Source organism: Falco cherrug, chromosome 7, assembly GCF_023634085.1.
Source record: "Falco cherrug isolate bFalChe1 chromosome 7, bFalChe1.pri, whole genome shotgun sequence".
NCBI lineage: Eukaryota > Metazoa > Chordata > Aves > Falconiformes > Falconidae > Falco > Falco cherrug.
In genome coordinates, this window is record NC_073703.1 from 58,026,812 (window position 1) to 58,040,722 (window position 13,911).

At 34.8% G+C, this 13,911-nt stretch overlaps 1 protein-coding gene across 3 annotated transcripts in view; it reads right to left on the minus strand.

Annotated features, from left to right (window-relative positions):
• The window catches only part of NOVA1 (NOVA alternative splicing regulator 1), a 155,556-nt gene that overhangs the window by 35,657 nt on the left and 105,988 nt on the right, over window positions 1-13,911 (minus strand). For all 3 annotated transcript variants that reach the window (XM_055716232.1, XM_055716231.1, XM_055716233.1), the window contains exon 3: window positions 4,271-4,437. In XM_055716232.1, the coding sequence (XP_055572207.1) occupies window positions 4,271-4,437 (167 nt within the window). The remainder of the gene's footprint in view (window positions 1-4,270; window positions 4,438-13,911) is intronic.

The following is a 13,911-nucleotide window of genomic DNA, read 5'->3' on the forward strand; positions in this document are numbered from 1 at the left end:
CTGAGAGAGTTGGCATTGTTTAGCCTGAAGAGAAGGCTCCAGAGAGACCTTATAGCAGCCTTCTGGTACCTAAGGGGACCCTATAGGAAAGACGGGTGACAGAATGAGGTGTAAACATTTTAAACAGAAAGAGGGAAGATTTAGGTTAGATGTTAAGAAGAAATTCTTCACTATGAGGGTGGTGAGGAACTGGAAGAGGTTGCCCAGAGAGATTTTGGATGCCCCATCCATGGCAGTGTTCAAGGCCAGGCTGGATGGGGTTTTGAGCAATCTGGTCCAGTGGAAGGTGTCCCTGCCCATGGCTGGGGTGGTTGGAACCAGATGATCTTTAAGGTCCTTTCCAGCCCAAACCATTCTATGACTCTACGAAATCTACTGAATCTTTACCAATATAGAAGAACTCATATTCCATATTTTAAAAAAAAACAAACAAACCCTCCATTTAAGCCAATATTTTCAGATCTGTATTCTTAAAGTCAAGTTTTATTTTGAGCACTTCAAAGTAAAACTTTTTATTTAAAAATTATGAACAGTTCTATTTTTTTATTAAATCAGCATTTTTTAAGTAAAATTAGTCATTTTCACTGGAAGAATGTGGATTTACAAATCTGATTTCAGACATTCAGTTTTGCAGATTTTGAACACAATGTCTGGGACTATGATTAACGAACAGAAGTTAAAGACTCATGAGAGGTTAATTATCTACTGAAAAAGCTGAAATGAAACTGTCTCCAATGAAAATATTAATTGGAAGTTCCATATGTGAAAGAGTTACTCTAGATTTTGAAGGCAGAAATTCTAAAACCTTTGTCCACACTTTGATAGCTAAACATTTAATAGAATTGAAGAACGATTCAGGTTGGAAGAGATCTCAGAAGGCCAAACTGCATACTCCTACTTAAAAGAAAGTTAGCTATAAGATCACACACCTTTCCTTCCATGTAATGCACAGTTCTGCAGTGGCCACCTCTGCTTACATATGCTTCTTTGAACAGGTTGCTCCAACACCTACTGTCTGTAAAACAGCTGAAAGCTGGCAGGAGAATTCAACTAGCAAATAAAGACGACATAATAGGTTCTGAAGAAGATGATATGATAAGACCACATTATGCACCCTTTTCCATTGTTCACAGGAGCCACTATTAATTTAGAGGTGAAGTTTAAAGTTTTGTATGGTAAGTAAAGCTGAAACAGCTCAGGCTCCTGATCACTTTATGAAAAGTGTATTCTGTTCCCGTACGTTACAATACGGTCTGAAAGAGCTGGCGTGACATTCAACTAACACAGAGAGAAAAGGGTGGTTAGTGCTCATATCAGTTTCTAGGAAATAAAAGGGCACAGGAATCAGCTGGTTATTGTCCAATAATACCTAGAAACAGCAGAAGGCTGATATCTATGAAGAGATTGCCTATGTTATGTATAGATAAAAGATGCAAACATTTGTCAATTAAATGTATATCAGACCTGTTTGGAGGAAAGAAATACCTGGTATCTACTGATAACCCCCCAGGATTAGGAGATGTGGAAAAATACAGCAGAGAAGGCTCAAAAGGAGCTAGACAGATTTATCAGCAAATCTGCTAAAGCTGAAAAAAGCTGAAGTTAGAGCAGAATGTTTCGATAGTGACTTCTGTTAGTAAGGAGAAATGTCAGGCCAGGCTCAGCCTCTGTGTACACCCAAGCCTCTCCTGAAGACAGAAAGTGATGAAACTCAAGCATTCATCAAAGAGTTTACCAACTGTCTTTTTTCACTGAAACTATAGCCAGAAGATATTTCCTGTCTCAGCCTGCTTCTCTGAGACGAATGTCAATAAAGCAGCCCAGGACAAAGAAATGACAATAGAGTAATGGGAGCCACATGCTTATGTGGACATGGGTGGCATCGTAAGGCTCATCCTACAGGTATCTTCATTCATGGGAAGAAAACTACCTTTGCTTTTTGGTAGAAACAGCTAGAGAACCAAGAGAAATATCCTCAAAGTTCCTAATGAAAGTAAAATTTATTATTTTAAATCAACTCTCAATCTCAAATGCTAAGTCTACTTTCTTCAACCTGCAATGTAAAATTTTGGGTGCCAAAGTTCTTGGGTTATACTCTAAGATAGGAAGAATGATGTAAAAGTTCGTGTAAAAGAAGAGATTATAATTCATAAGGCTTATTTTTTACCAAGTTCAAAATGACTTGTATTACACATTATCTAGATCATTTTAATAAAATTGTGACCTGTCTGCTATTAAAAAAAATTACAACACCGGAGTTCTAGATCATGATTACCTGTTAAAAAACTACTATTAACTTCTTAAATAAAGATATTGTATCTTTCATTAAGATTTGACGTTTATTGAGTCCATATTTATATTGTATGAATTTATTATGAATAGGTGTTGCTGCATTAAAAAATAAACCAACAACTAAATAACTCATTGTGGTTAAAACTGCTTAAAATATGCACATGTGTATCTCCAAATATTTGCAGTCATATTATTATGTACCTGTATGTTTACAGGTAATATATTAAAATTTTGTGATGCATAGCCACTAAGAAATGGCTTTATAAGTTATACATTGTATTTAGTCTGTCTTAACTTCACTAGCAGCAGCTCCGTTCACTACTCCATCCCTCCAGAATTCAACATTCCAAACAAGGAATTGTTTTTAAAATCAAGACCAAACAACCCCAAATCAACCAATGAAACTAAAAAAACCAACCAAAAACCCTAACCAAACAAAAAAAACCAAAACCAACACAACCCAACCAAAAAAAAAAAAAATTGGAAAAAACCCCCACCACAGCAACTTTACAAATAAGCTTTCTGGAGAAACACTGTGGACAAGCTGTATCAACTGCAGATACAAGGCTGGAAGTATTTAGAGGCATGTAACTACACAGCTCTGTAATCTAGTTTCTCAGGATCTTACTGATTTACCTAAAAATTTGTTTCATTTCATTACAAAGGGGAAAACCACTTTTCATTGTAATAGATGACAGTCATTTCCCATTGAGTTAAGACGTCTTGGCATAAAATCTAACATTTTACGAGCAGAAAGCCATTTAAAATACAGATTGCTTCAGCTTTTTATCTCTATTTCAGGCATAATAACTTTCATGTCTAATAATGATAAACTAATTCTATAAAATTTGGGGGTTTCTTTTTAGTATTTTTTTTATAAATTATCTAGAGTATTTTTTATGTAAAAGTATCAGATATACAGAAAAAAACTAATATTGTAGTAGATACTAGAAATCATATACAATGGCTTATGCACAGTTTCATCCATCTAAAGCAGTCTGATCGTTCCAAACTCATCCTGTTCAAACACATCTTCATATAGGCACTCTGTGTATGTCACTATATACAAAGCAAAGTAATTGCATACAGTTACCAAATTACTTTATAGGACACTGAGTCTTGCTAGTGTAGAAGGACGAAACAATCTTTTCCCATATAGGACAGGTGAGAAACTAAAACCTATCCTATATAGGATACAGAGATAAGACAACACTTTACTAATGTTCACTCATTTCTTTCTTCATCTTTTTCTTAATCAATACAACGGAAAAGAATTTTAAATTCTGTATTACATGTATTTCACATTCTGCTTACAGGGCAATCTCAAAAAAAAAAAAAAAAAATTGTTCTGGAAAATGTAATGAATGAAAGAATACTAGACCAGTAATACCTTACAAATGTATTTTGCATTGCCCATAGATTTTGAAAGAAGTCAGTATAAAATAGGCAAAAGGATGCCAAAAAATAAAATGAAATTGTAAAAACATCCCAAGTATATAATACTTCTATTTTCAACTTCTTACAGGTAAGATTTTAAAGTATCTAATATAGATTCTAAAAAAAAAAAACCAAAAACAACACATTTTTGGGTTTACTTTATATACATAAAAGTAGGAAACATTCAGTTAATCTGTAATTTTTAGCAACGCTGAGGATTTACAAAAAAACTTCATCGTTTAAGATTAAAATTTAGCTATTTTTACCTAAAACCTAAACGTGTATTATCACCTCTTACAGTAAACAAAAGTTTATGAAAGAAACACATTAGAGTGTGGCATTGGAACTTATAAAACACTGTCTGAAAGAACTGCTGAGAAACATGGAACACATAAGTACAAGGAAAAGAAGGACCAGCAAATTACTAAAGGGTAAAATAACATTTTCTTAAAGAACATGTTATGTTGACCCCTTGCCAGCCTTAAAGCTTTAAGACTTCTAAGAAGCTGCTGTGACTCTCTATTCCCAACCAAAAACTCACTTGTTTGATGCGGTCTGGATTAACAGTGGTCTGAGGCTGTAGAATGCTGACAGGCTCTGTCTTGGCCACATTTTGAGGCATTTCTCGAATCTTCTCTGCAATGAAGCCATGAACTGCATTTAGTGCTTCAACTGTTCCCTGGATCAGACACACGCGCTCTGTAGTACCTGCAAATACCAAAAGTTGATCTGAATAAAATGGATTCTTCCAGATCCCACAAACTGCTTCAATCATGGCATAAAGATGGCACCCGAGCAACCTTGGAAAACCAACTATCAATACCTCCTCAAACATACAAACAAGAGGAGATATTCCCAAAATATAACATACTGATGAACTGAAGATGTCTTAAACAACTCCTATTTCTGTAGATAAAAAACACATAACTTTCCAAGTCAGTCTAATAATACAATTTAGAGGAGACAAAAAATACCCCAAACCACCAAAACCAAACAAAAATCCAAAGAAACCTGCTAAGCTTTTTTAAAAAAAAGTATTAGCAAATTTTAGGTAACACAAGTATGAACATAACCAGTATTATAGAGGCGCTGGGAGCAAGCTTTTGTAATGAACACCTGATCTGCAAATACATTTATTTAGTGCAGATGTTATTAGATCATTTCTTAAAACAGCTGCAAGTTGTTACAACAAGGCTTTCAAGGCCAAAAGATCTAATATTTGAATGTCCCCTTTGCCTTGTACAACCTTCCTACCTTACAACATCCCTGCAGTAACTGCAAATATTTACTGAAGGCACGGAGTTTAAGCAATCTTTAATGTGATTTAGCAGTTGGAAATTATGAAAGTTTTCACCAAATAAGTAGTCAATACCCCACAGATTACATTTCAAGAATTTCTGTTTAGAGTTATGCTGAATACCGTTCATGCAGGATATCGAGAATCCACAGGACTACCTTCTAAGCATCCAAGTTCTACAGTTGTGGGAAAATACATGTCAAACAGGTCTGATAGGTGAAATACATATTTATTTTATGTGTAAGAATACCAGGCCTTTGGTGGCAATGAAGCAGAGGAGGGGACACTTTCCCATCATGCTCATTTGTAAAGATAGGACGGATGCTTAAGGAAAACAGGCCTTGGACACATTGCTCATTCCCAAGCTCTGCAGCAAAGTGTAGCTGTTTCTTGTCAGTCCAGTTTTGCCTTGTTTTCAGCCCTAACCGTTCCATTCCGCTCTATATCATTTCACTTAACTCTCCTCTCCAGTCCAAAATAAATTCTTTTTCTGGTATCGGCTGTCACTCCCTCTCCCTTGTATCACCATTACTTGCTCTCACCTTTAATTTCATTGACTCTTATAATGACTTGCCTGTCCCTGTAGCCGGGAGAAAGAGTCTGATGTGCCATGTTTACCTTGTCTTTTGTATACTACCTCATCAAATTTGCAATTCTCTGCAGATTACCAACAAACATTGAATAACTACCTTAGTTTAGTTATAATTCTCTAGGAAGGCTTAGACAAAGCTGACATTGTTATGTCACCCTTTTCCAATTTCTTTCCAAACAAAAGAAATCATGCTGTTTGTTTTACAAAAAACACACCCGTTCTTATTTCTTTGATTTCTTAATTAAAAACATCTATAGAATGGCCAAACATGGATGCAGAATTGTGGAAAAAAAGACTTGATTTATTTCTTGTGATTAGTGTGGTTTTAGATGATTTTATATGGCTTAACTGTAAAGCAAAAAAAGCTTTTTTTACATATAGGGTTACAGCTTGATACCTGTCAGTGGACAAAGAATATAAAAATCCAGTATCAATCCTAAGGATACAGGCATGACACTGTACTGGAACAATCCATGTTCAGTAATCCATATATCAAACCACTTAGATGGGTTCCAGAAAATCAGTTTTGACTTGAAAACCAGGATCTAATAGGAGCTGGAATAAAAATGAAACTTAAAAGGGAGCATTGTCATTTCCACTTTCCTTCTGCAGAAATACCAAAACAAGAAAACCTAGATGTCCAAGTAAAATTGCTTTGAAATTACATGTAGAACATACTTTCAAACACATTCTGTACATTTCCAACATAGTCAAATTAATGATTTTTCATCACCATGTTTTTACCTTCAAATATCATATGCCAGATACATGATACGCAGATATGCATTTTGCTTCAAGATTAGGGGGGGAAAGCAAAGTAGCAAACTTGAGCCGTGAAATTACCACAAAAATAATTATAATTTTTCTCATCTATGTATTCCTAGTAAGTATTATACACACGATCACTCATCAGTATTTTCTGATGAAAATTCATTCACTCCACATAAATAAATGAAAGATACAGTGTAATGATGTCATAAACTAACAAGTTTGCAGTGATTTCTGAAATTCATGTTAGTGTGCCTCATTACCACTGTACAATCTGCACAGAACCACAAGGAATATGCAGATTAGAGAAATGTACTAGAGAAAAGTAATCTCCTCCTTAAAATTCCCTTCCTATCAATTTTACATCTTTAGTAATATCTACTGTTATCAACTCATCTCAAGATATGCTCCTTACGACACTGCAACATAGTCTTTATGAAAGAATTGTACAGTAAACAATCATCTGCAAGAAAAAGTATCATTTTTTATTGGTAGATGCTTCTTTTCTGCTTCTGTGGATGATTGTTAAAGATTAAATATTTCATTAGCTAAAGACAAAACAGAACACTAAGAGGCCTGCCTGCTCAATAACTTAACATATTCATGTACACTCAAAGACTTTCAAAGACTTTTTCTTTTTTCTTAAGAAACAGTATCGGGCAATACTGAAATTCAACTTTGTGGAAGAAGCTCCACAGCAAAACTGACGAAATGAGAAACAAACTTTTTTCACTAATAAAATATGTTATTTTAAAAATAATTAAAACTAGGATTAAAATGTGCCAATCAGTATTCAAAAGCTGTCAGGTTAATAATCTTTGAGATAAAATATATAGTTAAAATTATTACATTTAACAAATAATATTATCTTAACCGCAAGGTATGCAAGTGCCACAATCAAATGCCTATTTCTCAAAAGCAAGATTTTTAGAACATTTATGCAACCTGTTATAGTGTCTTTTCAATAAATCAACTTCAAAATACAGCTAATTTTTTTCCCCAAAAAAACACTCCATCAAAAAAGGGAGTTTGAATGATGTAAGTGGAAGTCACCACAGAAAATGAAACTTTGTTCCTAGACGAAGCTTTCTCAATGCTTTTTCTTCTTTCCCCCCTACTTGGCTTCCTCCCCCTTTTGCAAGCAACTCCTGTGGTTTCTGTGTAAAGCAATCCAGCTCTAAGAAAATGCTCTGGGGAGTCTTTACGCTCCAGTATTAATTGTCTTCTAAATGATGAGATGTGATGTGGATTGATCAGTGCAGCTAATGCAAGTGTTCTCCGGGTCAGCAGACAACACACTGAAACCAAACAGCGATCAGGTTACCTCCAAGCTACCAGAGCCTAATACAGAAAGCACTTAACAGGGATGACTACTGTCAAAACATCTGAGAGGAAAACAGTCGATGTTAAATAGGAATTTCATTAGACTTGACACTAAGTGACTAAAGGGTATGCTACAATCTGTGGTATTTTAGAAGGTGCAATGCAATAAAGATATGCTTTATGTCATACTACGGACAAAACACGCTACCTATGAGTATGTATAAATCAGGAAGCAGTAAACAGAAATCACTGTTCCATGAAGAAATGCAATTGTGCAAAAGCACATTTCACAGAGTAAGATACAGATAAGTGCATCACAATAGTAGCACATCTTCTTTGAGGGTTACATAAAGAAAAAAAAAAGTAAGAAAAAAAAAAAGCGTGCAGAAATTGTATACACGTACAGTTGGGAATTGCTTTAATCTTCTGAAGTGATGTTGTCGTATTCCTTCACACAACTCTAACAGCTTTTCACTCAGATAACAGAGTACAATAATTTACAAGAGTCACACAAAAAGAAAACTGCCAGCAATATGACCAACCTGTACAACAAAAATAAGCCTATGAATCACTAAAGTTGGTGAAATTTCTGTCATTTTAAAAGCTTTTAGGCTCCATTAGTGTCTAAAGTAAACTGTCAGATTATTTATCATTTTGAGTTGTTTAACAGTTGCATCCACTCCTTTTTTCAATGTTTCTGTGAACAAAAGCTCAGCCTTTCTGTTATATGGTTTTCAAAATATATATTTAAAATACAGATCTCATTTTTTAAATAACTCATTTAGAGAAAGCCAAATTACCAAATAATCAGTGCCTTCTTGGTCTGTGTGCAAACATATAAAATAGATATATAAAACCATATACAATTATTCTATTTTTTAAATTATTTACAATTCAACTCGGAGTTAGGGTCATGTATTGTAGATTGTCTTTTACATGTGAAAAGGCAAAACATGCAGAATAATTCTGCCACAAAAAATAAGCAAATGTAGACTGTGTGGTCATCACCCCTGTACATTCAAAAAAACCAGAAAAAATATTTTAACTTATGTTCAATAATACTAAAGTCCATGACAGAAGTTTGCAGGTGGCTGCAAAATAGGAAAACCACTATCTAAATACATAATGCTGCTGCTGTTCCTACAATAATTTCATGTTTACGTTTTCTAAGGAACTCAAGTAAATTACTCATCATTTGTATGGGCTCTAGTTTACAGCAAGTAAAATGTAGTTTCTTTCCTCTTATATCAGAATTAAAATTAAATTTGCACATAGATGTTTTAACTTGTTCGTATCAAATAAAAGCAGCAGGCTATAATTGTACAGAAGAGCCTGCCTGTACTGCTCACCAAAAATAAAATTTTGAAACTAACGGAGAAAAAAAATATTGTGATCAGGATAAAGGACACTTAGGCTTTCAATGTTTTTATTTTTATACTTAACTGGCATATATTTATATATGGTTACCATTGAATGTCTAAGTGTTTGCTTAAAGATTTTGATTCGATGTTGAAGAGTTTACTGTAGTCACAGAAACACTCACTAAATGTTAAATGTCCTCCCGTATTTTATGAACCTTAGTTGAAACATTTTGGGGAGCACATTCTACCTTTCAGACCGGACTGTCTGGCATTTATATGACTCTGTATACTTTTCATTGGGCTTTTACATCAATCTTAAAGAGCATTTGAAAACCTAAAAAGCACAATGAATTATCAGCCCAGGGTAATCCCAATACATCCACTAATTAAATCTCCTTATATTTTTCCAGCGTACCATGCCAATTGCTTTGACACTGAAAGGGAAAACCAGAGGAGCCAAAGCTGAAACCTTACCTAAATGAAAGGTTGCACTGCAATCTCTTATCAGGTGATTTGCATTAAGCTTTTTATTTGACAAGTCAGAGTACAGCAGCCTGCTAACCCTACACAGTACAGCAGCCTGCTAACCCTAACGTCCCATACGTTTATTTTTGTGACCCATGATCAAATGGCCTTAGAGTAGGATTCTATATGACACCAACAACAACTGCTTCAGCCTAAAACTGATCTTGAAAAACCTCTTGATAAAATGGGACTGCCCTTTGACACGTTTCCCAGGCAATGTAAAAATTGTCAATAACACGCTTAACAGGAAAATCAGATAAAGTCTTCCTTGCATATAACATTTCCTCTCCACGCTTGCCTAACACATCAGCAAATGAAAGTCTGACAATAAAAATGTGTTTTATTCAAATGCATTAGCAGCCTTTCACAATGCCTGAAACAGATAGGAAAAACCTTAGTTGTATAAATAGCAAAGTGTACACAACCTTCAATGCCACACTTAAGAACATTGCACATATGTGCAAAGTGTCACAGAAATCGCAACAAGACAGTTTCCTCCTTCAGTCCTTATCTGCCTCCTGACCTTTTACCTTTGTTTCTTGAGAGAGAGTTAATTGGTCATAATATAGACCCTGTTCCCATATTCATCGCTGACAGCAAGATGGCTCTCTAAGCAACTCGGGATGATCTGACAGACCTCCCAGACTGAAAGGGGAATAATCAAGGGGTGGTGCAACCCCAGAGCATTGATGTTCTGGATTTGTTTTCATCCAGACAAAATAATTTTGGAACTGTTGGCAAAGTACGTTTACACAAATAGTAAAACAGAACCTTCCCTGATAAAAATTAAACCAGGGATTTTTAACTGAGGAAAACATTGAAGGGGATCTATGACACTGAAAGGAAATAAATATCACCCTGTAAGAATCTTCTTGATAGCGCTTTTACAACACCAGGGCATCCTTAACTTTGCTTTTGAAATTCGAGATTACCGATCGGATGTATTTAGCTTCATTAAAGCTCCATGCTTCTTTCAGAACGGAATATAAAGTTTCATTTGCAATTACTTATTCTGAAATCCCATTAATATTTTCTGCACCTTTTACATGAGTCAAGCATCTCACAAAAGCAGAAAATTAGAATAAGCGGTCTATTTGTTGAAGACGTTAACCGATGTGATGACTACCAAGCACGTGCACCTATGTACATTACTTGCTGAAATCTGCAAAAATACATGTTAGAATTTGGGGTCCTTTAACATCAGTCCTCTAATATTTTCTTATCAGGTGTTCATAGGAAGTCTTGTTCGCCTTAGTAGAAGAAACTCACTGCTGAACTCATATTGATAACGTCTTTTAGGTGTGGCATATAGACATGCACATATACGTGCATACACATATTCATATTCACATAAATACCAATTTGTTTTACTTGTATTGAATAAGTGGCCCCCCTTCACTAAAATTCAGATATTGAAAAGAATCAAGTTTAAAAATTCTGTGGAATGTATGAACTGTACGAGTTCAGAGTTCTATGAAAACCTAAAAGTTTACAGTCCACTGTGCTCTCATCACAAGAGTGAATTACATGAATGCAAGTTTAACATAAGTATGATTCTGAAGAAACGGATTATTCTCATTTGAGAAGAAAACCCTAGGAAATTAAAAAGATTTAAATAAAAGGAAAAAAAACCCAGACCTCGTAATTAAAAGCTTAGAAGGGATGATGAGTCATCTTACAAAGCAAACAATCCCTTAAATATAGACTGTTTTGTTGGATATCACCTAAGGATTTCATGATGATTTCCCAAAAACTAAATTATATTAAGAGAGATGACGAATTAGTGATTATTAGTATACTGTTATGTGTAAAACAGGAAACAAGGATTATAACTACTTTTCTTTTTTTAACAGTTATCCATAAAAAGCCTGTAGATTCCACTGCAAAAGATGGTAAATTTCCCCAAAGGCAAAGGCCAGAAGTTTTTTTTCTTGCTGTGGTTTTATGAGGGAGTGTTACTTAGATGAGAAATGGAGAAAGTGTGCATGCAAATCAATGACAAAGGGCTGCAATGAAAGTGCGCACAGCCTAATTATGCTTTAGGAAAGCATGTTTCTGGAAAATAAAAGCTCTAGAACTAAGACCTCAAGCCATAGACAGAAAGGTATGGTTTTAGTCAATTTGTTTGGGGCAACAGTTGTCTTATATTATTTGTAAAATGATCTATAGGAAATGAACTACTGTTTAAACAAACAGAATCTAAACGTACCTGATAACTATAGAAGTACTTAGAAAGGGATCATTTTGCTGCTATTAGATTGCATGTCAGAGAAGAACTTGCCCAAAACACTGTTTGGGGAAACAACCCCCTATTAATTTTCCCTTTCATCTCCCAAATTGTTCAGTAAACAGGCTAAACTAACTGTCATATTCTCATCTTCCATTTCTTTTAAGTTGGAAGGTTAAAACAAGTGAACACATTTCCTGTAAGTGCCTGTCCTGAAGTACAAAATAATAAAAAAAAACCAATGGGAATACAAAATACAGAACTCAAACAAAATACAAAATATTTACATTTATTCATTGCTATTTAAATGTTCCATCTGTTAAAAAAAAAAAAAATCAGATGAGTTAGGGTGCCCAAATTACATCACGTTCTCTGCTAACACAGAGAAATTTGCTTCAGTTTTTCTCTTCATTCTTTTCTTCTTAACAGTGGTAACCTGGCTGATGGGCAGCAATAGCCTTCTGACTCATCTGAACACTTTTCCAAGAGGAAATGGGCTATGGCGCTTATAAATCTTTTCTAATAATATAATAATTTACTTATTCATATATTTTTTTCAGATTACCAAGGTTCCTGGAATGTTGCACACAGTTACTATTTTTCCCTATCAGCAAGCAGTAAGCATCTAAATAAACATGTTAATAAAAATCCAATACCTAAGTCTGATGAAAACATGAAGGTCTCTGAGGAGCAAAAGCTTTCAGAATCATTAAAAAACAAGCACACACAATACCGCCACAAGACCAAATCTGTTGGAAGGGGGAAAAAACCAAACACACCTGACCTTATTTTTGGAAAAGGACCAGAGAATAGAAAGAAAAAAAAAAAAATTACATTTGTTTTTCAAGATATCTGGAATGAATTTTCGCATCAACAAAAGCACTTAAGAATATTTTTCATGCAAAGTAATGTTCAGTTGGCAACCACATCTTTTATGCTATGCTATAGTAATATGAACCTTTGTTAATAGTGCCTCCTACACACACAATTACTAAAGGAAAAAAAAAACCACCCGTTTAAACGGTAAAATATACTTGAAGAAATTGCAGGAACTGATACATCTTATAATTTAGAGTGATAACAGTTCAAATCACCAAGGGAGCTTTTCTCCTCAAAAACATTTCTCAAGTTCTGTAGTTTAAAAGCCTGTGAAAAGCTTTGGAAAACCCTCCTAGATAAAACCAGTTGCTCAAGAAATGAAATCACCTAAATCATTCCTTACTACCTGTTTGGAAGAAACAAATACCACATTTCAGGTAAATTAGGTATACTCAAGGTTCAGAGTAGAGATTCTATTAAAATATTTGCAATTGAATGTATATTTTTTTATATATTGCAAGTAAACATAGACAGTGATCATGGAAACAATATTTTTCAAGAGAATGCCTATTATTATTGAATTATTTTTAATTTAAGTCATGATCCTGCAAAAAATTCCATGTATTTATAGCATTCAAGATGAACACTAGAGACAAAATTTCAAGTAGGCATAAAATGTAGACACAGACACTACATAGCAACTGTATCATGAGAATTATTCTACATCCCAGTCCAGTAATAAAAGGAAAGAGACAAGGATGCATACACCTTATATTTTCAGCCTAGGACAAGCTCCCATTTTGATGCAGCCATCATAACACACACAGAGAATAGGCACATACAAATACATGTGTGCAAACACAGACACACACATCTTTTCATATCTTGCTCCTTCTGTTTTCCTCTCTAAATGCTAGTCCAAATCCATGTTCTGCTCACAGTAGAATTTAGCTGCTGTATGTGTAATTCTATCCATTGCCCTCCAGCAGTGGATTGTAGTCCAAGGTTTATACGGAAAGTGGGCAGGAAGAGTTTGTGACTACTGCTCAAGTATTCAGTATGCCACAGATTTTTGTTTGTCTCCATAGCTCCTTTCTGACTTACAGGTTGTAACCCTTTTGTAGCACACTGTATGGTTTGGGGTTTTTTTCTATGAATGGCATTTATCTCCCTCTGCATTTGGCTTTCTATAATGTATGCATCGAGTCCAAGGTAGCTGATTAAGAAAGATTGGGATGTCCATGAACAGTGCACCCCATCTACCTTTGGA